This window comes from Lissotriton helveticus, chromosome 11 (assembly GCF_964261635.1).
Source record: "Lissotriton helveticus chromosome 11, aLisHel1.1, whole genome shotgun sequence".
NCBI lineage: Eukaryota > Metazoa > Chordata > Amphibia > Caudata > Salamandridae > Lissotriton > Lissotriton helveticus.
In genome coordinates, this window is record NC_136072.1 from 257716154 (window position 1) to 257741185 (window position 25032).

At 42.2% G+C, this 25032-nt stretch overlaps 1 protein-coding gene across 2 annotated transcripts in view; it reads left to right on the forward strand.

Moving 5' to 3' along the window:
• LOC144791737 (phospholipid scramblase family member 5-like) overlaps positions 1-9014 on the forward strand; it is a 217144-nt gene extending 208130 nt beyond the window's left edge. For both annotated transcript variants that reach the window (XM_078666506.1, XM_078666505.1), the window contains exon 7: positions 8423-9014. In XM_078666506.1, coding sequence (XP_078522632.1) covers positions 8423-8461 — 39 coding nt within the window. In that variant the 3' untranslated portion in view covers positions 8462-9014. The remainder of the gene's footprint in view (positions 1-8422) is intronic.
• The last annotated feature ends 16018 nt before the right edge of the window (positions 9015-25032 follow it).

The following is a 25032-nucleotide window of genomic DNA, read 5'->3' on the forward strand; positions in this document are numbered from 1 at the left end:
GCAAAAGAAAGGTGTGAAATGGTTTTCGACAATAGACTTGAAATCCGCGCTTCACCAGGTCCCATTGCATCGGGAGAGCAAGAGACATACCACGTTCATAACGCCTTTCGGATGTTACCAATTTAATAGAGTGCCCTTTGGATTGGCCTCTGCGGCCGCAATGTTTCAGAGGCTAATGCAAAACATCTTCGCGGAAATCCCAGATTTATTGATGTTCCAAGACGACATCCTCATCATGGGAAGATCTAGGCAGGAGCATGACAATATGGTAAACCAAGTTCTTGGCATACTTGCAGCAAAGGGTTTGACAGCCGAATACAAGAAGTGCAAATTTGCTTGCTGCAAGGTTAATTATCTGGGGCATGAAATAACAGGAGATGGGATCAGTCCGAAGAAAGAACTATTGGAAGCCATCAACGAAGCTCTTGTGCCAAAGAACCAAGAAGAGTTACGATCCTTCCTAGGATTGGTAGAATTGTATGCTAAATTTATAAAGAACTTCTCTCACAAAACTTATTCACTTAGACAATTGTTAAAATTGAAGAACAAATTCATATGGGATGAGGATTGTCAAAACACTTTCAATTCTTTGAAACATGAAATGTGTTCAACTGTACCATTGCAAGGTTTTGACCCCCTAATTGAAAATATTATTACAACTGATGCAAGTTGTAGGGGACTGGGTGCTGTCTTAACCCAAAGATATGCTAGAGGAAATGAGTGTACCATAGCCTTTGCCTCACGCTCCTTCACTCCGAGTGAAGAAAAATTCTCAGTCATTGAGCGTGAGGCACTGGCGTGTGTCTGGGGCCTTGAATACTTCAGACAGTTTTTCTGGGGTGGCAAGGTTACAAAAGTATTTACCATTAAGGGATTGTACGCAGCATTGCCTATGCTAGCACGGCTATCTGTGCGATTGTTTGATTACAATTATGTTGTAGAGTATGTCTCTGGGGTAAAGAATGTGGTTGCAGACTTTTTAAGCCGCATGCCCATACCAGAACGTGAGAAACATGATGAAAGTGATGAACTATGTATCGCTAGTGTAAACTAGGAGCTAGAGGGAACCTCTCTAGATGAAAGGATCTCAGAACAAAACAAAGATAAGACACTGTGTGAAGTGATTGGACATGGTAACAAAGGGCCGGAGTGATAAGAAAACCTTGTCTGAAAAATCAAGACACTTCTGGGAGGTGAAACATAAACTCTCCCATGAAAACGGTTTACTGTTGAGGGGGGGGGGGAGGTTGTCCCACCCGACATGCTAAGAAGGAAAATGCTCGAGATCTGCCAACAAGGGCATCTGGGCATCGCAAAAAGTAAGAATAGAGTCAAGAACAGTTACTGGTGGCCCGGAGTAAGTCTAGCAGTTGAGAGAGTAGTCAGGGACTGCTCCTTATGTCCTAATTCAGACACCTTCAAGAGCTACAACCAGAGAAACAAAGTCTGTCACAAAACCACCTCTGTATATCACCCTGTTGGAAATGGTGTGGTAGAAAGGTTCAACAGAGTCATCAAGGGCATTGTACAACTGGCAAATAGCAATAAACGGGAATACGGGAATGGAAACAGGAAATACTTAAAACCGTGTGGGCTACCGTATCACACCATGTGTCACTACTGGCCACAGCCTTTTTGAGCTGATACAAGGTAGAACTCCCTTGTCCAAGGACAATGTAGGTTGGGTCAAGGCAGCCAAAAGTGTCAATTGGTCAACAGAGCAAGTTAAGGGTAAATTGAAGGTAGCACAAGCTAGCTGCAAGGAGAAGTACGATTTGAAACATGGGTGCAAACCCGTCAAGCTTGAAATCGGTGACATCGTCAAGGTTAGAAGAAGCAGTCACATTAGCAAGTGACAGATTCACAAAGCCAATTTCTGTACGCAAAGTGTACTGCAATTCAGCCTTGCTCTGTGATGAGAAGGTGTGGCACTTCTCTGCCCTTTCACTGTGCAAAAACACCCCGGTTGACCATGACAGCGATACCCCTACCCATGCCTTTGGTAGTTCATTCACTGGGTTGTCAGACGAGGAAATGGACTACGAACCTCAAACCAGCAACACAGCAGTGCATTCCAACCCAGAGCTAACCAATGCCTCTTCCATCCACAGAGGGCCGTGTTCTACAAGTACGAGTAGAACTAGTAGAAGGTTACCTCCCACACCCACACTCAACACTGCCCCCACCCATGTCACCAGTAGGGCAGGAAGGTGGTTATTACTACCTGTGAAACTGTCAGACTATATTTGTGAGTAATACATTGTGTGAAACTCTCACCAGTTATTTTCCTGTTATGCTTTATGCATAATCGTTGCTTTCTCCTTTCATCCTCCTTCCTATGCTTCTTTCTTTCTTACTTTCTTTCTTTTTTCTCTCTCTCGCTCTGTCTGTCTCTCTCTCTCTCTCTCTCTCTCTCTCTCTCTCTCTCTCTCTCTCTATTTCTCTCTCTCTCTCCTTAAGGAGGAAGATGTGTTATGATTGTCTTGTGTCTGCTTACGAACACCGTACCACTGCTCCCTACAACACCAGCTGTCACCACTAGAATGTTGACAGTTGACAGCTGGTGGCCGGCTGAGTGGAGGCATTTGTTGCACTCTGAATTCCACGGAGCCTGTGTTGGTGCATTTTAATAAAGAAGCTCACTTTAACTCAACAAGGAGGTTGAGTATTCATTACAACTATTTGCTCGCAACAAGGATTTACAGCAGGAAATGGGTCATCTCATTGATTTCATTTAACCCGTGGGAGGCAGTAGAGAGGCGGAGAATCAAATTGGCCTCATCGCTGGAAAGGATGGAATCAATATTCTGGCCTTTCAAATGCATTAATACTGTCCATTTGATCTTGGAAACTTCATGGTTCATTTGTATGAAATGTTGAACAATTGGGGCATTTTGTACTTTGCATTTTAGGTGTGAGCTGTTTTGTGTGATTCTTTTTATAATCGCCAGTGATGTTTTTCCCACATATGCCAAGTCACATGGACATATCACACAGTATACCACGTTTGTTGTATTGCAGTTTGTAAATTCAGAATGCTTGATTGTTGTACCTTGATAGAGGAATTCTTCCCTTCCAATTGCAGTTTCACAGGACATACAATGGCCACATTTGTGGTGTCCTCTTATAGGAGGTAAATCAAACATTGGACACTATTTCCATCTTGCAGGCAGTATTCGATCCCACCAAATTATCCCATAGATTTTTGTTCCTTTTAAAAGCAAATAAAGTAATAGCTTTCAATTTTTCAACAATTTTGACAATTGTCCAAATAGTTCTTATAATCTTTTTTACCGCATTGGTGGCACCAGAGAATGTAGTCATGCATACCATGGAGTTGCTGATGTTGCGGTCCTTTGGATCCAGAAGTGTTTCTCGGTGTGTGTACCATGCTTGTTTTATTGTCTTTTGAGTAATTTTTGGAAATATTTGCGTTGTTGTAGTTTACTCATAGGATACCATGCATTGATGAAGTAATCCTCTCGTCCGTAGCAATTCCTTCTAATACTCAAGAATTGGCAGTATGGTATATTATATGCAGATTTATTTGGTGGAAGCTCGAATAATGAAGGAATGTGTTTCTGTCCGTCTTCTTGGTGTACAATGTTGTGCATTTTTGTGTTGTCTTCATGTTTTACAATGATGTCCAAAAAATGGATGTTTTGTTTATTGACAGTCATAGAAAAGTGAATATCAGGGCATCTGCCATTTCACCATCTTAGGAAATCTGTGTTTTTTTCAATCTCGTTCTCTCCAAATCATGAATCCATTGTTGATTTATTGTTTCCATATATGGATTTACTCTCTGTAGGGATTGTTGTTGTAGATCCATTTTTCCTCATGCATCATCCTGAACATAATGGCCATCTCAAAAGTGAAGCGGCAACCCATCACCGTCCCCTAGATTTGTAGGTAGAATTGTTGGTTACATTTGAACATTTTCAAACACGCTACCGCTAGTTATATCAAGAAGCCAGTGGGAACCTGATGTGGTAAATTTGTTTTTTCAAGGAAAGCCTTTAGCGCCTTCCAGCCGCTGTCCTGGGGGATGTTTGTGTAGAGATTTACAATATCAAGGGTAAGAAATGTATAAGAGGAAGCATCAAAGGCAATACATTCAATGATGTTAATTGTCCGCATGGTGTCTCTAAGGTAACTTGGAATAGCACAGATGAGAGGTTTCAGATAGTTTTCTACATATTTCACAGACGTTATAAAAGCGAATCAACCCCCCAATGAAGGTCTCCCTGGTGGATTGACGGGATACTAGTGTATTTTAAGGAAAATCTAGATCAATGGCATTCTGGGATGGCCATTTTTTTATATTTTGCTTCTTTCTTCTACAACCATCCACCCTTGTTGCCTTAAGAAATTAGTTCCATTATCTTTGTAGCAAACATAGTGCCAGGACTGTCCTGGATTTTCTCATAATGATCCTTGTTATTGAGTTGGCGTTCCACCTCCACTTCATACTTGCTTCTGTCCATAATTACAATTCCTCCACCTTTGTGCGCCAGCTTAATGATTATATCTTGGTCATTTTTGAGTCTGATGATGGCTTTATGTTCAACTTTGGATAAATTCCATTTTGCATATTGCTTTTTCCTTTCCATTGTTTCAATGTCTTGCAATACGTTTTATCGCATGGTTGTAATTCAGTTGGCATATTGGCCATGGGAGGATAAAAGCTTGATGGCTTCTCATAGGTCAGAGAAATTGTTCTCTGGTTTGAGTGCATGTTCCGAGAGGAAGGTCTACAATTGCATTTTTCTGAACAGTTGCAGCATTTATAATCTGATCTGTGTACAATCTGGGCGGGTTGTTGTAACAAAAATTACAGTAACCTGTTAAGTAGTTTTGTCTCATACTTGTGTAATGACCGCCCTGAAAAGGTTGCATATCAGAATCAATTCTGGCTCTGCCACCTGCACATGTGCCTCCTCGTGGTCATTTCTCCTTCATATTGGTTCTGATTGTACCATTGTCTCACACTGTTTCATCCCCTTGGACATTCTCGGCCCCTTTGTAAAATAGGTGGCTGGATAGAAGATGATTGCCCTGGTTGGTTAAATATGGCACTGGCTGAGGGCTCAGGGTCACTTGGACTGTCTGAGTACAACAAGGTGTCTGAGAAGGAAATTATTTCTTTTTACTCCTTCCTGGGAACTGTCTCAATACACTTGTGATCTCGGGCTGTTTGTAGAAATCGTTATCAAGGTATGGATAGACTCTCTTCACATTGAAGTTGCTAATGTCTCTTTGTAAATTTGCTTTTTTGAAATGTTTTCTTTTTTTCTTGAAAGAAGCGTTATCCTTCTCTAGTTTGTTCAAATGTGCTTGTGCGTCTTCAATGGCCACATATGACAGCAATGCCTCTTTGAGTTCTTTAATTATTTCTAATTGTTTGATGCTTAATTTTTCAGCCGTCTTAATTGATAGAAACATCCAATCATGTGAACATTTAGTTCCAATATGACTGAAATTACCAAGGTACTCTAGGATGTCCACAAAGATGACTGGTATGTTTTTCACTTGGAGTCCTAAAGGTATGTTTCCCGCTCTGAGGTGCTCTAAACGCACCTTTCCGTGTAGTGCAGTCCTGATCTGTTATTTCTTCAGTCTAGTGATTTTTCGGATTGTTGTCCTGAGTTACTAATGCTACTCCTGATGTCGGGTGTAGCTGGCCTTCTGAGAGGTTCTTCTATATCTTCTTCTCTGAAACTAAGGTTTTTGGTTCTGTCATATCTATTGTCCAGATGAGTTCTGGAGGAAACAGCGTGATTAAAACTGAACGTCTTGTGTGTAGCACATGGAGACACCAGTGTTTGGAAAGAAGTTATTTGTGGTTCATGACCCCGGGATTACCTGGGACTTTGTTTGGGGTATTTCTTTGATTCTTCTCAGCCATGCATTCTCTCTCTCTGTCCTTCTCTCTGCTCACTTTTCTCTCTCTCAGGTCTCCTTGGGGCATATTTACAAGGGGATAATGTCACCAAAATAGCACTTTATGTGATGTTCCGGTGGCACCATGTAGTTGAGCTTATATAGTGCACAGCTACCCGCAGTGGGTTTCCCGGCGCTTGCTTAGGGAACCCGTCCTGGTATTCCCCTGTGAGATAGCAGGGTATCCACAAGGTGAAAGTCAGGCATCCCGCCACGAGGGACCGTTGTGGAGATTAAGCAAGCTATTGCCCAGAGTCGCAGAGTGTGAACCCGTGAGTCGAGGAGGCACCGGGGCGAGAATTATCGAGTCCGTGGAATTTTTAGCCCAAGACCCGCCGAGGCGGGGAATTGAACCCTAGTCCAGGACCGATCTCAGCTTCCGGGTCTGCTGCCTCTAACCCCTGAGCCACACTTCTCCACACGATGCCCTGCACATTATATACAAAGTGGCGTTAAGCCACGTATTGTGGCTTAACACTGTTTTGTAGCTATGGGACCCTTTCACACAGGTATCTGTGGGAAAGGGGCCTTCAATGGGTGTTGCTCTGGGCGTTCCACTGCAACACCCATTGCTTTTTGACACTGTCCCAAATTTACAAGGGAGTGGAAATCAGAAGCAGTGCCAACAACTAGTGCCATGCAATGGCAGGCGTTAGAATGGCACAACAAGGAGAAATATTCCTCTGCAGCACACATGGAAAAAGCAAAATGCCTTTAATGATTGTTTGTGTGCAGGAAGTTGTACCTTCCTGCACATAAGTAATCATTATATAATGCTATTTTGCTACTTCTATATGTGCTGCAGAATGCAGCACACATAGAAGTAATAATCTGCCATTATTGATTGTTTATGTGCAGAAAGTGACACCTTCCTGCATATACACAATCATTCCCTGCAAAGCAAACATCGTTGCACTACGGTGCAAGGGTGCCTGCGTTTGCACTAGGCAGCTAATAATAGTTCCAGCGCTAGGAAAAAACATGGGGGAGCACCATATTGTTGTAAACACAGTGCTTTGCTGCGTTTTGAACATGTCAGAGTGCGTCGCTGCCAATTTTGGCGCAGCTCGCGCTTCAACAATTTTCTTGTACAAATGCCCCTTTGTCTCTATCTTCTGGCTCCTCCCTCTCTTAAGTAGCGGCCGGTGTCCGAGCTAAGTGGCAGGAAGGGTGAGGAGGGACCTGGGACAGTGGACAAACAAGCAAAAAAAGAATTTAAAATCATACCTGCCGCATCACCAGTCTTCTGCTCCTGTCTAGCTTCAGTCCACTGCAGGCACAGGCTTCCAGACTAACCTGCAGCCAATTCTGACTCTGCTCTCATGCTGCTGGCAGCATGAGAGCAGTGTCAGGACTGGCCTGAGTGCCCTAAATTTGCTCTCCTAGTGAAACTGCGAGCCAGTGGCTGTAGTCTCCAACCTGGCAATGCAGCTCGGGTTGGAGACAGCTTCAGTGCGCTTGTCGATATGGCTGTACTGAGACAACTGGCCAAACCTGCATGTGCACTGAAGGCACATTGTGCAACCACTCCCCTCAGTGCCAGTCATTTCCCTGGCCCCGCCCCCGAAGACTCAGCCATTAAACAAAATAAAATTATAATAAACCCGGGTTTATTATTGTTTTCTTTTTCTTTATTCTTTAGGCTGCTGGCGGGGAGGGACCCTTCTCTGCAATAGCTGGAGGAGCCACTGATGACTTACTTTCCCATGGGAAAGTAACAGAGGCCCCAGGTGTGACCCTCAGCTTTTAAAACCGTTCCACTGGGAAAATGCCCAGTTGAAAAAAGGCCTGTCTGCCCCTGTGTCTAATGCCATAACAAATATCAGGCTGTGCTTAAACTGTTTATACATGAATGCATCTGAAAGTGATTCAAACCCGAAAGGCCTTCTAGGGACTGAATCTGACATGTTTCTGAAGCATCACAAAGCAGCACATGGGAAGTACCCTCAAGTGGGCTTAACCTGATATCAGCTTGTACTCAAGTTATTGACTGATGTTTTTTAATTGTGTTTCATATTGCTCAGTGTGTATGCATTCATAATTTAGCAAGTTACATATTGTGGTATTTATTTTCAAGTAACAAACTATTTTTCTTTTAAAAACTGATGAAATAATTGGAAATGAGACCCTTAATGGAACTACATAATTTGTAACAACTGCAGAGATAAATGTGATAAAATATTAGTGCTAATTCTGATAGGTATCCGGGGATCAAACGAAGAAATTCAAAGAACATTTTGCATGTGTAACAATAGGGTAATAATGCTGTCTTCATATTCAGACACATTAATATAGAGACACATATTCTAAGCAATGTATCTGAATATAATCATGGAATCAATAAACAGGCCTTTCTAATTTTAAAAGTTATATAATGACTCTCTATGGGAACGGAATATCAAACAGTTACGGATTAGCATGCTGATTGTTTTATGTAATTCGATTTATGACTCATAACGCATTACATTTTTGATTGCAGGATGTAATGTTCTTTGAACACTCATTGGATGGAATATAAGTGCCATGACGACGTTACCAATAAACATTTAGCGAAACATCAAGCCAGTAAGTTCGTGACATAAGGATTTCCGTCGAGCTTTGGAAAGTGGGAAAAAATATAATTCAACTTGCAAAGTTTTGTGAATGGGACATATTTTCTAAATTAACAAAGTAAAACAGTTTGTAAAACTTTGCCTGGATAAAACTCTCCTGCCTGCAAAGATATTTTTTACAGAGATGTTTCCTTCTCTGACAGTTTTGCTGGAGAATTCTGCTAAAAGATAGACTTTGCAAATTTTTTTCCTGCGAAACCTAAACGTTGTGGGATTTTCATCTGTTATTTGGTTTAACAATTTGAGGATGGAGGATGGAAAAGTTAGCAGCGTTTTAAAAAATCTTCATGCATTATGCACACTTTGAGTCTTCATCAACACATTTCTGCACTATTATTTTTTTATTTTTTTATTTATTCAGTGACATTGGCTTCCACTTAGGTTCTGAGAATATTTCTGTAGTCTGAAAATACATTAGAAAAACGTATATGTATCTTTTATTAAACGATTATCCTTGCTACCAAAGTTTTGTGGTTGATCTTTTATTATTAATAGGAAATAGAGAACATACACGCTTGAATTTGTAACACCCTCTTGCAGCAGCTTGAAATGTATGACATATGTTCACAACAAAGGTTTTCTTCAAATTACGACTTCTAGAATAAAAAGTGACTAAGGTTGGTTTGGAAGTTAGCAAAGCATCTAATGAGAGATATTAATCTAAACAGTTCGAGTTAACAACCTCTCAAATAACTGTTGAAAAATACATTGTATTACTGCCTGTGAAAATATGGTCCCTGGATGTTCAGACCGACACATTACATGCGTCTCCTCAATTCACACCTTGATCTGTGCATGCAATATAACTTTCTGGCTATACTGTACAATATTTTAGCATTTATATAGAGGAGCTTCAGGTCCCTGCCAAGGGGCAACCAACTTTTCCTAGAGGCCTGTTCAGGTTACTTGACAGTGTTGGCTGTTGTGTGAGTTTCAAAGTTGTGCTGAAAACGCTGTGTGGCTAACGCCACTGCACAGAATCAGAATGTGTTGTACACGCTGTGAGAATACAAATAGCTGTACAAAATTGCCATTTCAGAAGGATCTGCATCCCAAATTAGAGGTCATTCAGTGCATGACCTTTGGATAGATGGCTAAAAAAAAAGATTATTTTACATGAAGTAAACCTAAATTGACAGAGACGAAATCCTGGAGGCACTATCAAACACCCAAATATATACTGTGGAGATTCCTCCAAGACACAAATCCCAGAGACACACTTGAACAACCAAGGTGTGTAATATTACAGTAAATTGGTTTAAGGGTGCATCCTAAAGCAGTGTTCATCCAAGAACTCTTGCCTTGGAGCTGCACTAAGACCATTTGCAAAGTTCAAACCATTCCTGCAACATTAACGGGCATATTCTCAAGGAACTATCGCTGAGTTATCGGTACTTTATTGCAGCCAATGTCACGATCAAATTACAGCCCATATCACCAGTTTACCTGTGATAGCAGCCGCAAAAAACATCACCACAGATGACCCCGGCAACTATCACCAATGAGATGCAGAGTAGGCATTCCCGTGCAAAAAGCTGTGACAACACCACGTCACAACATTCTCAATGACCAGCCAGGTCAGCGATAAGATCCCAAAACAAGCGTTAAGGCGTGTTGGCAGCAGGAAACTAACACCTGCTCTGACCTGGTGTAAAGTCAGACTACAACCTGCACCAGAAAAGGGAGCCCAGCCCAGAGCCACACCTGAAGAACGACAGATGCAGTGGAGCCAAAGATCATGCAGTGCGGACACCCAAGAGGGCCACAACACCCACCACCACCATCCCAAGGACCAACCCCACCCCCCACCCCCCTGGGCCCTACCCCGGGCACCTCCCCCTGACAAAGATTTTGCACATCAACATCACAAAATCATGAACATAAGCATTCGCCTGATGTTGCACATTTACAACAATCAACATACATGTGAGTACAGAAAATCTGATTCATTCATTTACCATTGAAAGTCCAACCAAAAGATCACAATAACATTTGTCTCAAATCAACTATTTGGAAGAGTCATGGAGGGGCATTCCTGGACATTCTGTGAGTCACAGCCTGCAAGACAATATCCAAGATAAGAAGGTGTGTCAGGCATTCCTCAAAGGACAGAGAGAGAGAGAAAAAGAGAGAGAAAGAGAGAGACTGAACAAGGAGCGCAAGGCCAATCGGGCCCTTGGCTCATTCATACATGCCACTTCATGAGCACCCCAAATCTAAGGCCTGGCATCAAAGTCAGCACGAAGGCCACATCACGTTTAAGAAATGCAAGCAGAAGTCAGACCAAAATTAGGTATGAAAGCTCTTTTGTCTCAATACACAAGGCGGAAGGACAACCAAACCACAACCTTGGTCCTGAATGCAGCTGGCACACCCTGCGTGAGATACCATACCAGCCTCGGACACCTCCCACTCCAAGAACTATGCTATTGAAAGACCAACGTGTCCACACCCCACGCACACACACTTGCCCCTGCTCAAGCTACACCTGCAAGGGATGCCCTTGACACAGTGGTAAAAAACAACACATACATCCAAACGGTGTACACACATACGACTCATTGCCCAGAGCTGTGGCATATCGTCCACCGAACAGCCGCCTGTCTGAGGATTACCGGTGCCACGAGACCACCAAACGCAATGGCAGGCAATCCCAGGTGCATGCACAACCCCTGTCACGTGGAACTGTACCATGCACGAATGCTGCATCTGTGGGGATCACTGCCAATGGCAGTGTTGCGAATCAGTTACAGTCTAGATTTCCGTCCTGCCTACGTCACCTGCGTCCAGCCCTGGTTCCACTGGCGATCATGCACATTCGCATGGTCCATGGACGTCTGCCTATCCAACACAACGGAAGCTGAAATGGATTATGACTTGACTGTGCACCCGCTGTTGGCCCACGAACAAGATTGTCACCGGGAAACCCGTGCATGGGATGCCTTGATCTTTGGCGTATGTGCTGGCAGTTGTGCATGGGAGATTGCACAACTCCTTGTGTGCAGTGACCACATCGAGGCACTCTCTTATTGGTCTCTCTTGCGGATTGGTGAAACAGCGTGGACGAAGCACATCTGTCTTGACCAGTTAATGGAGTGGCTCTCCTTGGTGTTCCTTGAACTCGACAACTACGTACTCCTGGAACAGATTACCCATGAAGCTGCGCTCGCATTCATGGACTAGTAACTACGTCCCTGCAGCCACACCTGATTGTCACCCATAGCACAGGTCCCCACACCTTGTTGCACCTTGGGGAATGCTCACATATCCCACCACAACAGTGGACATGTCTGCCTTCGCCTGGGCTCAGAATGCATGTGTGTGGAACTATGCGTGTGTACACACACCTGTGCAAGGTAATGCAGTCCCATTGGTGGAACTGCACAGCGTCGTTTGGCACCGTTCCCAATTCGGACATACTGCCGGGGGGAGAGTACACACATGGCAATGTTGTACCACATGTTACCGTGTAGGGCCCTTTCACCTGCTCACTGTCAGCAGAGCAGACGGTCGGCGCAGTCCATTGGTACAGCACTATGCCGATCCCATGGGCTGTGAGTCGTGTCCCGTGACACGGAGCAATGAGCCATCGCCAAACATCACATGACTCATCCAGCAAGGCAATGTGGACTGAGCATGTTGCCATCCGTAATGATTTGTGCAAATTTTTGCCTCCCCAATTCTTGCACCGCGACATGTTCCCATGCTGTGTGTGTAAGTGGCTTAAGCATTTCCCGGCATGTTTTGGCCCTTGCCTTGCCCACTGACACACACATGCTAATAAAGTCTACGCAACTTCACTAGTGCTCAACTGTGATGAGTGTTGATTAGAGTGACAAATCGTGTGCCTCAATGAGCATTGTCCGTACACAGGGAGGGACTTACTGATGCCTGTACAATGGGGGTGGGTCCCTTTTGATAGCTCCTCCTCTGTGAGCCAGACATTGTGTTTGGGATAGTGGCTGGCAGAACTGTGTACTTACGTGCCTTCAGCAATGTGAGTATGGTGTCCAACTTCTGGCCATGTAGAGCAATTTCATACATCAAAACAGACTGTGTCCACACAGATGTGTGTGAGTAGGTATGCGACGAGACGATCTGTTGTCACATGTGATGGAGGACACCACTACTGGTCTGCTACCGATTTTGTCATATCTACATACAGCCCTATTTAATACATGGACGTGTGCCTACGTTGGGGATTGCGAGATTATTGTTCATGTGCAATGAGGCCACAGCTAGTTCACACCTTCACAGTCATCTCAGGGTCAAACATGCGCATTGATGTCATTTACCAGGGTATACCTTCTTGTGCAAACAATGTCCCTACATCCGTCCATACTTTTATACTTGAATGGACTTAGACATGACACATCTGTGTGATTTTGAATGTTTTATTCATATTCTGGGGAAGGCTGGAGCTGTACATGGCCATGCCAAGCCCACATTACATCGTATCCCAGTGGTGGGCCAACCAGAGTCATTTGGGGAATGAAAAGTGCATTGGAAGTGGCAGTCCATGTCGTGGTCCAGGCTCATGTTGCAGAGTGTTATGGGGGACAGTAGGAGGTGTTGTCCCAGGGCATGATGCATAGGGCTGCACCAGGCAGGGACAGGCCATATGGTGGGGATGGATGCTACTACTTCCTTCCCCACACAGTCATTACCATCCACATCTTACTCCTCTGATACGTCTTCTGTGTCCGGTGTGTCAGGTGTGTGTGGTGCTGTTAAGGCTGCATCACTGTGTGCCACTGACACATGAGGGTGCAAAAGTGATAGGGCTGCATCACTGTCTGCTACTGACAAATTAGGGGTCGGAGATGTGTGTGTCGAAGTTCCCGCAGCAGTTATCTGGGACAGGCTCAGTGGCAGCAATTGCAAAATGAGGAACTGCAAGGCATGGAAGATCCCAGCAACATCTCGCTGGTGTTCAGCCATGACAGCCATACTTCCAGCCTGCATCGGCTCCATGGTCTGTAGTGTACTGCGCATCTGTGCCAACTCTGTGCTGTCATCGCTGGTGCCTGTTTGACTTATAATTTAAAAACATTTTCAACGTAATTAGAAGTAATTAACATATAAGTGTGATAAAATTATGACGCAACACCTATAATACCTGACTTTCAAGAACAGCGTTCACAGTTCGATTGCAAAGTCCACCAGCATCTTAGCCCACCACTATCTCACTGTAGGTAACACCTTGCTTATTCTTCCCAACGCCCCAAACGCTGGCACACCTTTCCGGGGGTAGCTTTACGCTTTACAAATGCTGCATTTTTTTTATTAAAAAGCATAGTGATAACAAATATTAATACGTTCTTTTTTTCTTCTATTGTAAACAATATTTTTTTATATCTTCTATTTAGATGTTTTTAATCATGACAATGCAAAGGACACAGTTTACCGGGTAACACTTTTTAAACTCTCCAACGTATGTAGATAATGTGGACCTTTTACGTGTTACTATGGAAATCGAAACCTTTACAGCTTCACATTTTGTAAATTTTCCCAATACGTGCACAAGTAAAACAGTTAAAACGTGAGCACGTGTAAACTGTAAAACGTGACATCTACACAGGTGGAGCCAAATCTTCCTTCCATAGACTACTAAACAACCAAAAACTATATAAACTACACCAATTGTGCAATTAGTTTTGTTTTCGCGAGTTATTACTGCGTCGCCAATATGTGATGCAGGTTCCCTTTTCTAGCATCAGATTCTTGTTTTGCGTCATCAAACATATTCCAGAGTTGTAAGTTGTTTCATTATGGCATAGTAGATAGTTATGATTTGTGGCTATTTGTCAATATTTAAACATTTATATCTAGAAAAAAGTGTTATTGCATATTTTTCCCTTTTTATCTGTAACGTCAGCAGCTTGTTTTCAGAAACAGATAGATCACAACAAACATTGCTCCTTTTCTGGCTCCTTTCAGCCTATATATTGTGACTTTCTATATTATAATATTGACACTGTACTTCGCTTCAGAGGTGTTGGTGACCCGTCGGTGCAGACCCTAAACATTTACAATCAACGTCACCACCTTCCAGTTGTTAGTATGTTTTCCCCTAGGGATTATATACTGTTAATATATATATTATAGTTATGCTAATCTCAGTGGACTTCATAACCCATCTTCACAAAGAGTAAAGCCATATAAGCAACGTCACCAGCTTCTAGTTTTTAGTCAGTGCCCCCATTTTGATCATATACTGTGAATGTAAATATTATAATTTTCACAGTCATGATCTCAGAGGAGTTTATGACCCGTTGCAACGAAGATCAAACTTTTTGACCTCCCGGAGAAAAGAAGCACAGAAAATAATTACCGCTCGAATGTATTTCATTATGGATGTTCTGTTAAATAGATAACTTTATTTTCCTTTTCTTTTACTGTAACAATTGTATCAATCGTTATATTGTAATAGATTGTCCTATTGTTTCAGAAGATGAATAGGATATTTTTTGGCGCCATCTGTAATACTGATTAGGAAACATTAGAACGGACTTTATCAGATATGTTTTTTCAGGGAGCATATTTTACGAAATTGCAGAATAAAAAATCTAGCTTTCATACATACTTTGTTACTTTAAATATTTGATAAACCCTACATTTCTGAATGTTATTTTCTAATTTCTATTCTTCTCATTTGCGGTTCCTATTCACCTTCTCCCTAAAGAATATATAGGAGCAGTTCTCTATATTATAATAGTACCATCCTGTATATTCTTAAGTGAGTATGTGATTTGTTAGCGGAACAGTGTGCACTACGAATTCTACAAAATACAAATTTGAAAAATAATAATGCATACATTTCTATGTAATATGAAGTCACTTGTATTTAACTGTTTTTTACTTGTTCTCCTGACCTTAGATAATGTATTGCGGGAGTGTTTGTTGCAGCGCTTCTATTCTACTGATCTAAAAGTAACTGATGCCCTCTTACATTATCATTTTGGAAAGCTAAGGAGTTAGGCCCTGGGGCATAGAGTAGGCTGGGCCTTATTGTATCAAAAAACGCAAAAATTGCCTAAACCAATCTCGATTTCAAAATATCAACTTATAGATCAAACACAAATTCCTTTAGGTTGACCCGGTACTTTTATTTGTACCCTTCAAATGTATAGTTCTTTTTATACTCTCTTTTTCACATTTGTGCATGAAAAGAAAAAACTATACATTCTTTACATTTACACTAATATACAATACAATTTACAAACACTTATTTACATTCCACATAATTACTAAAGAAAAAAAACATCATACATCCTAAAAACAATACTTTATACAAACAAACAATGTATGTTTATGCATTTGCATTCTAATGAGTGAATCTATATCCAAAAATAAAAGACAAAGTCAAAAAAAGGAGCAAAGTCACCAAAAAGAAACCAATTTTGAAACTAGCAAATGCTAGTTTACACTATTAATGACGTTGTTCGCTCCTTCAGATGTGCTGACGCGTTTCAAATCCAGGGAAAACCAGTTCCCGGATTCTCATCAGGGCATTGTCACTTTTCTATATAAGATGTAAAAAAACAATAACGTTTTATTTACACACTTGGAGATTCTTCTCTATCTAACATTACACTGCTGTAGTTTAAAAGTGTATTTATGTACCTGTATGAATTAGGCAAACAGGGCCTTTTGATTTTGAAAGGAGGCTCAGATTACAATGTCTCAGTCCATATTTTGGGGATGATGGTTCGCTATATTCATTAGGGATAATGATTCCCGACAAAGGAAGAATATTTAATGTGTATGTAAAAACTAATTGTGTAACATTTAACATGAAGCACTGAAAGAGAACTGAATCGTACCTCTGTTTAACAAGTCGAGGTCTCTTTTTGGGGAAAAATGTGGTGCCAGTCTTTATTTCAGGTCGTACTCTACCAAAAAATGAAACCTTTTAGGACCACACAAATTGCCAACTCGAAATTTACTAATTTGCGAGACGCTGCGCGTGTCACATACCTTTTCAATGATGTGCAAAGTTGACATTAATCCTTTTCATGAGCTTCTCAATTGAATGTTACTTTGTTATCCCTGCAGCTTCTGTAAATAAAGCTGGCGAGGGAAACAAAGAAGGGATACATTTGTAGCCATATACAAACAGGGTCCTAAACGATTAGACACTTTGTCCCGCACATATTGTAAAATGCGTACCTGATCGTAATTCTCAACTGATAACCAATGCGGTGGCCGGCTCGGTGTCAGTCTCGCACAATTCCTAGGACGCAACAATATTTGTTTAGCTCAATAATGAGGATAAGCGCAACCTTAACTATTATTCACGACGTCAAAAAAAGGGGGGTAAGGTGGATGAAATGACACATTACCTCTCGCTCCAACTACAGGGCAGTATGAATTTCGCTCGACCGCAGCCGCGGCCATCTTGGAAACAGTGAATTTACCTCCTCTTACTACCATAGAGGATTGTGGGACACATAGTGTCCGAGTGTAGCGATGTTAACAGGAAAACATGGCGTGTAATGGAACTGCTCCTTATGTTATTTTTATCAAGGTTTAGTTATATGTACATCAACCCCCAAAATGTATTTTAATAAACATTTAAGAACACGGAGGTGCAAAACTGTATTTTACAATCTAGATATTTCTGACAAACTATTAGGTCCTGTCTGCATACTGTTAAATTTCAAAATTAGGTATGCTTCCTTTTGCAACAACGCTTTGTTTGATTCATAGTGAATAAAATTGACCATTTGAAGTCATTTTCACCATGTGCTTTTTCAACAAAATGTTCAACCATTGGGGCTGTCATGACTTTCTTCTTAATGCGGGACCTGTGTTGGGTAATCCTCATATTTATTTGCTGGTTGGTCTTTCCTATGCAGATCTTCATACATGGACATATTATCACGTAGACTACATTTTTTGTTTTACAATTTGAAAAACCCAAATGTTTCGACTTAACACCTAGATCAGTGTTTCCCAAACTGGGGTCCCCGGACCCCCAGGGGTCCGTGACACATTCCCAGGGGGTCCGTAGGCAGCAGTTTTAAAAGCACAGCAACTTTCTTGTAAAATTAGCAGCTTTTGAGCAACAATAAAAGTCTCAAGATAATGGCAGGGATTAATGTACCTGCTGGAGAGAGACGAGAGTTTTGTTCACTGGCAGCTTTGACTTAACTAATGTAGCACAGAGGGTTAACATGCCTACTGCAAAGAACGTGTAACATGCATTTTAAGAAGCAGTATTTTATGTGCATAGGTCCGTGGTTACTGCCATCACAGAGATTCTTTTGTTACTGTGCACTTCATAAGTGACAATCGTAATCTAGCAGAGGGACCTATAAACTGTCATCAAAGAGCTTCTTGCAAACTGAGTGGTACCAGTTAGTTACTTATGTTTGTTTCCCAGTCATTCATTAACCTGATGCTGCTAAAAAGACCCGTACTGCGAAATAAAACCAACAATTGAAAAGTTAGTCACGGAGATGCAGCACCAACCTTTAATTTTTTTCCTGCTTTGCAAATTCCTTCAATATAAAATACTAAGGGCCAGATGTACGACCCGTTTTCATATGCGCAAACGGGTTCGCGAACCTGTTTGCGCATGCAAAAACCTATTGGGCCATGTACATAGCCTATTTCGCGAGTCTCAATTTTTTTGCGACTCGCTAAATAGGTTTTGCGACTTGCTATTTGGAAGGGGCATTCCCTTCCAAATAGCGAGTCTCAAAACCATGTACAAATGTTTTGCGACCGGAATTGCGTTCGCAAAATACTCGCTATTACCACCTACTTCAAGTAGATGGTAATGCATTCGCAAATGTGAAGGGGTCCCCAGGGGACCTCTACCCCTTTGCAAATGCATGCAAAATTATTTTTTAAGGGCAGGGAGTGGTCCCAGGACCACTGCCTGCCCTAAAAAATGAAGCAAAAACGTTTTGTTTTCTTTTTTTTAAATGCATGAAAACGGGCTGCATTTAAAAAAAAAAGCTGCTCTATTTAAAAGCAGTCCCAGACACTGTGGTCTGCTAAGCCCAGCAGGCCACCATCCCTGGGAGGGCTGGCATTCCCAATGGGCTCGCAAACTGCGAGAGGCTCAGTAATATAAATAAGCCTCGCAATTTGCGACCCCATTTGGAATCCCAAACAGTGTTAAACACACTGTTGTACATTTCATTTAGCGACTCGCACTGTGTCGCCAATTGCGAGGCGCTAAATGAAATGGTCGTACATCTGCCCCCAAAATCCTTAGTAATTCGAGTATTTGTTTTGTGTGCACACGTGTGGTTTTTTTCTAATTACTGTTTTAATATTTGAAATTTAAATCATACAAATTGATGGGGGGTCCCCGGCTTCCAGTGGTGACTCAATGGGGGTCCTCAGGAGTCAAAAGTTTGGGAACCACTGACCTAGATGATTAAATTCGTTCCCTTCAATGGTATTGGGGCAAGGCACGCAGTTCCCACATTTGTGATGGCCCTCCACTGGTTTCAGGTTCCATTGAGATAGTAGATCACTTTTGGCTTTTGGTATTGAGACATCTACTCTGACAATCTGTTGTCCTATACTTTGGTTCTTTTTGTAAGCAAAGATAGGTCGCGGAAAAGGACATTCCAGATCCTCTAGGAGGTGCCAGTTTTTAAATACCACCTGTCTCATTCTATGTGTATCTGGTCCATAGGTTGTTACACACACCAGCCTATCTAACTCTTGCTTCTTTTTAACCTGGAGGAGACATTCACGTGGTGTAAATCGTGCCCTTTTAAATGAATGTTGAAGGAGTTTTTTTGGGTACCCTCTCAGCACCATTTCTCCACAGAAGATGTGAGCATGTTCTTCATAATCGCTCACTTCCGTGCAATTTCCCCTTATTCGTAGGAAAATAATTACCGTTCTAAAGTATTTCATTATGGATGTTCTGTTAAATAGATAATGTTATTTTCCTTTTACTGTAACAATTGTATCAATTGTTATATTGTAATAGATTGTCCTATTGTTACAGAAGAGGAATAGGAGATTGTGTGGCGCCATCTGTAATACAGATTAGGAAACATTAGAATGTACTTGATCAGATATTTTTTTCAGGGAGCATATTTTACGAAATTGCAGAATAAAAAATATAGTTTTCATACATACTTTGTTACTTTAAATATTTGATAGACCCTACATTTCTGAATGTTATTTTCTGATTTCTATTCTTCTCATTTGCAGTTCCTATTCACCTTCTCCCTAAAGAATATATAGGACCAGTTCTCTATATTATAATAGTACCATCCTATATATTCTTAAGTGAGTATGTGATTTGTTAGCGGAACAGTGTGCAACCTCTAAGCACTTCGAATTCTACAAAATACTAATTTGAAAAATAATAATGCATGCATTTCTATGTAATATGAAGTCACTTGTATTTAACTGTTTTTTACTTGTTCTCCTGACTTTAGATAATTTATTGCGGGAGTTTTTGTTGTAGCACTTCTATTCTACTTATCTAAAAGTAACTGATGCCCTCTTACATTATCAAGCATATAGGGCAACACTTTTACAAACTATAGCAGAAAAAAAGAGGGTATGGCCACGCTTAAATTATATTTTCTGAAATTGCATTTTTAATTGTCACCCCTTTCATATATACAGCGTCAGTTTCTGAAGAAAGTTTATTTGTATTTTCTAAATAAAAACAGTTTCAAACCTAGACTGAAATTTTTGCTACGCAACCACACCGCCCCATCAGAAAAGTAAACACCACAATGTAAGTAAATAGTGCTCCTGGGAAGTATCCCACCCGCAAACTTGATAAAAAAACACCGCAAAACACTGTCATTTTTCCGCCGTGATTTGTACAGCACAGGGCAATTATATAAATGGCCCTTAAAACATATTAAAAAAATGTACCTTCATAATCCCTGTCCACCACCTTGTGACCACTGTACAGAGTTAATAGTGTTCCTAACCTCCCCTCTACTACTTTCTTTTCCCATACTCCTTTGGAAGTGCGTCACAAAATCACTGACAACAGTGAACCATTCCCACCCAATAAGGAGCAAACCTGTGCTCGAAACACTTTAGCCAATAAAATGTCCATGTTGTTCCACAGAGGAGGAAGGAATGACTGCCAAAACTTCTACTTTTATTGCTTCATAGCCAATGAACATTAAGCTTCGTAAGGTCCCGCTTGGAAAACGTTACCCAATCAAATGTCCCTAATACTCCGCGAAGAGGGAAGAAATCGCTGACAACACTTCTACTTTGAACAGTTTACAGTCAATCAACATTAAGCTTGGGAAAGTCCTCCTTGGAGCATGTCATCCATTCAGATGGCTGGCAACACTTCTACTTTCAATAGTACGCAACAAACCAACATAAAGCTCAGGAAAGTCCTCCTTACAACATGTAAGCCAATTAGATGTCCTTGCTACTCTCCGGAGCAGAAGTGAAATGCAGAAAACACTTCTACTTTCAATAGTTCACACCCAATGAACATTAAGCTTGTTGTTGGAACACCTTAGCCAATGTAACGGTAAATTTGTTCCACGCACACAAACAGAACACACCGTCCTACATATTAATACATTTCCTGTAACTAAGTGACTCTATCCGTAACAAAAGTGAACACTGCCTAATAAATAAACATTATTCTACATTATATTAAAGAAAAGCCGCAATAAGCCGCATTGTTGGTTTCCCGATATAATTTACACAGCCTACTGCACCCCCCTCCCAACATGAGTGAAGCCCCGGCACTGTGGGGGCCACAGCGAACCCCCGCAATTATTTTTATTATATTTTCCACTGACTTCTTCCACGACTAACGGTTCATATGGAAAACTTTTAAAACTCTAGCACAGTAACTGTTTCGAGTAGCAACATAGTGTGGTGAACTTCTAACCTCTGTGCTCACCTAAGTGTTCCATAAACTGTTACTATGGTAACAGGCAGTAAGCAGTTTGGGGGTCGGATTGAAAGGTATTGGCTGTACAGAAACTGTTATATTTACCCAGGATCCTCTACATGACAGAAAAGAAAGCAAAGTAAGACAGAACACTGTGTAGCAGATTTGCAAGACCCGGGGGATAGGGCCAATAGCTTAAACTCGCGTAAATGCGAGACCTATTGCATTGCAAATGCTTGTTTTAAATGTCTTGGGCTGCGCACGTCCTAGATCTCCTCTGAACATGAACTCGTGTTCAGTGTTCTCCTGCATGTGTTTCTTCTTCAGTACCCTCCTGGCATTATATTGTTAATGAATGAGGTGTGAATGTAGGTGAACAGGAGAAAGACACTGATCCCAGCGAACATGCAGTAATTGGTGGCTGACGATGTATGATTCCACCTTTAAGTAATCTGAATGGTACTTATTAATACCTGTAGTAAATTGCGCGCACTCAGTTGCTATTTTGGCTTGGGCAGAGCTGCTTTGGTTGCATATTTTTGTAACATAGGCCTCTCTTCTGAGCACATAGTCATAAGAGGTGTGTACTGCATATGCACTATTGGTCTATTTACTTCTGCCTCTCGCAGAACAGTGTAAAGGAAACTAGCACTAGGAATGCAGCATCACTGAACATGCAGTGATTATGCGCCTTAAACGTATGAGTTCATTTATACTGGTGCTTTAATTGCCACTAATTTATGCGGGGAGTGAACACGCATGAACATGTGATAGACACTGATCACAAAAGGATGACGTGAAAGAAATACGTAGGTAATAATTTCTGTTGTTGTTTGATTTATATCTATTTCTGTATTTTTGTGTATGTCATGGTGGTTCACAGCGTGGATATTGCTTAGGCCTGGGTAGATTCGGTGGGTTCCAGAGAGGTCAAAAGTTTACGAACCGCTGCCTTAGACCATTCTTTCTTATTAATCCAAATGTGTTTCACTGGAGTCTCTGGCTTTCCTTCACTCATTATTTATTCTCTTTCGTGGGTTTGGTAATGTTCTGAACAGACTCGTGCTGTAAGCTGCAATGCAATCCTCAATCAAGGCCTGGTGTATGCAATGACCAAATACTAATTAATGCAGAAAATAAGAGTATCTTTTACAAAGCTCTATATTTCCACACACCCTAATTATCTTACAGTCAACCTATATTTGTTGTCCAGCAGTGACCATCCAGAAATGGTCATCTACTCCAGTGTTTCCTAGTTCTGTGGCTGTGACCTTAATGAGGTCACGTCGAGTGTGCCTGCAATCACTTGCACGGACCAGGCCAGTCAGTTGTACCTCTCTAACGTCTACACTGGGGTGAAGGACTCATATGCACCCAATAGCATCGACACTGATCATCCCATTTTTGCAAGATCATCAAGTAAAAATGTATCATCAAAGGCTACCAAGGGCTTCATAGCTCAAAATAATATTTGCAACGTACTGTATAGCACGTATCATTAGATTGAGGTGTCATAAATGCGTGTGTATTACAGACTCCACAATACAACTAATGTGGTAAATTCAAGATCAGCCTCGCATGGGAGTGTTGGGGGGTTTGTGGCCGGATGGGGTGGTGGGGAGAGTGTGTGTGTGTGTGTGCGCACATGTGTGTGTACGCGTGCCTTTATATTCTGCCGATCTGCCCACCACCCCTTCAGAATTGTGACCTCATTTGAAAAGTTTAATGTAATTTAATGCTCTCCTAGTGGGTGTGCTCTCGGCAACGGCCTTATGTTGTCTTGTCACAGACAGACAAGCTACATGTGACTCAGTGGTACGTGAAGATATGAAATTAACTGTGTTACGTCCGCAGTTTGCAACTGTTTCAGCATTACGACACACGCTTCATGTGAGGGCGCAATGCCTATACGTTTCCCACCTCCCACTGTGCATGCCTCCTTCCAGGCACAGCCCCAAAGCGTCGAGGGGTGCAGCTGCTCTGCAGGAAGCCCCACCCTTTCCCTCTTTAGTAAGGTCTCCTTGGACGTCTCTCGGGGGAGCGGCGCTGAAAAGACTGCGGGCTCGTATCCTTCCCACAATCATTTTAACAACAACCAGCCCAACCCTCGTCACACACTGGTGCGTACCGTGGTGATGTCACCGCCAGCTGCTTCCTCTGACTGAAAATTGTGGTACTATGAGGTATTCTCTTAGATCCGTGTGCCTCTGCTCTTGGGTTGTCTGCGGAAAATAAACTCCCTCCTTCGAATCCTGGCCTGACTCAGCATCCTGTGAATCTAGACATAGCTCTCAGTGTTAAAAACAAACTGAAGAACTGAGGCGACATCGCAGGGCGCACTACGGAAGTCAAGCAGCCTTTGTTTGGACGTGGACGGGGCCTGCCAAAGAAACAGGAAGGAACCGCCGAAGAGGACGTACGGAACCCTGCAGGCTTCATGCTGAAGTCCGGGTCCCATCAAAGGGCAGACTGAATGGCACCAGAAGCAATACGGGGCTCCTGAGTGGTGAGGAGACCCTGCAGCATGTCAAGAGACAGACAAGGAACCTGCACACCGAGCCAGTGAGTGAGATCTTGGCTGGGTGCATTGTTAGGCTTAAGGGCATCCCGAGTTGAGCGCGTGTGCGCATAGAGAACAAAATTAGAGGAGGCTTGCGAGGACGGAAGGGGGACAGGAGATGGGCACGGCGTGGCGCGTTCACATTCCCAGTCCGGCCTGCGCGTGCCAATCTCCTGTCTCCCTTGAGAGCCAAGTCAGCGACAATAGGTCTCGCTGGCGACAGCGCTTCGCGCTGCATTGCCTGGTGCGAGACCTAAAAAGGGCTTCACTGAGTACTTTGTGACTTGATGTAAATCTGCTCTCCAGCCAGAACGGAAACGCTGACCTAGCCCCACCAGCCTCTCCTGGAAATTATTCTCCGTGCCTGCCCAGAGGTCCCCGGTTCCTCCTTTACAGCTCTGCTCTTTTCTCTGTACCGGGGCCTACAAGAGGAGCCTGGACTGCCTCTGAAGTTGAACTCCACAAACATCAAGTAAGTTGGGAAAATAAAATACCTGGTGCATTTTTTTTTAAATAAACAGAAAATGTTGAATGTCTTATCTGCTGTTTTTTAATATTGTTTATTTTCAATGTGTAGTGCCCAGTAGTGCGGGTGTGTAGATCTGTGTCTAATGGACTGGGTAACATGAGAGTTATTTTATGTTAATGTATATAGTGTGCCTGGTTAATTGCACAAAGCAGCTTGGAAAACATAAGGTGCATCACGAATTTAGAAATACCTAAATATGTCCATATGTGGGTGCACACAACTAAAAAACGTATACATGCATGAAGAAATACAAGCATGAGTAAGGAAATTAATGCACGTCTACACAGATAGCGCTTTAAGTGCGTCGCTGCTAATAGCGCTTTAAGTGCGTCGCTATTCATGGACTCATAAATGCCCATTCTTCAGGTGGTGTGCTCTGTGGGTGCCCCTTTAAACCCAGGGCCTGAGACAAGGGGTAAGCTGTCTCGAGCAGCGTGATCTATTTTATATTACCTTTTCTTTCCTGTTGCTGGTTGTAAGCAGTGACCTGTTTCTTAAAAGATCCTTCCTTTGAGCCTTT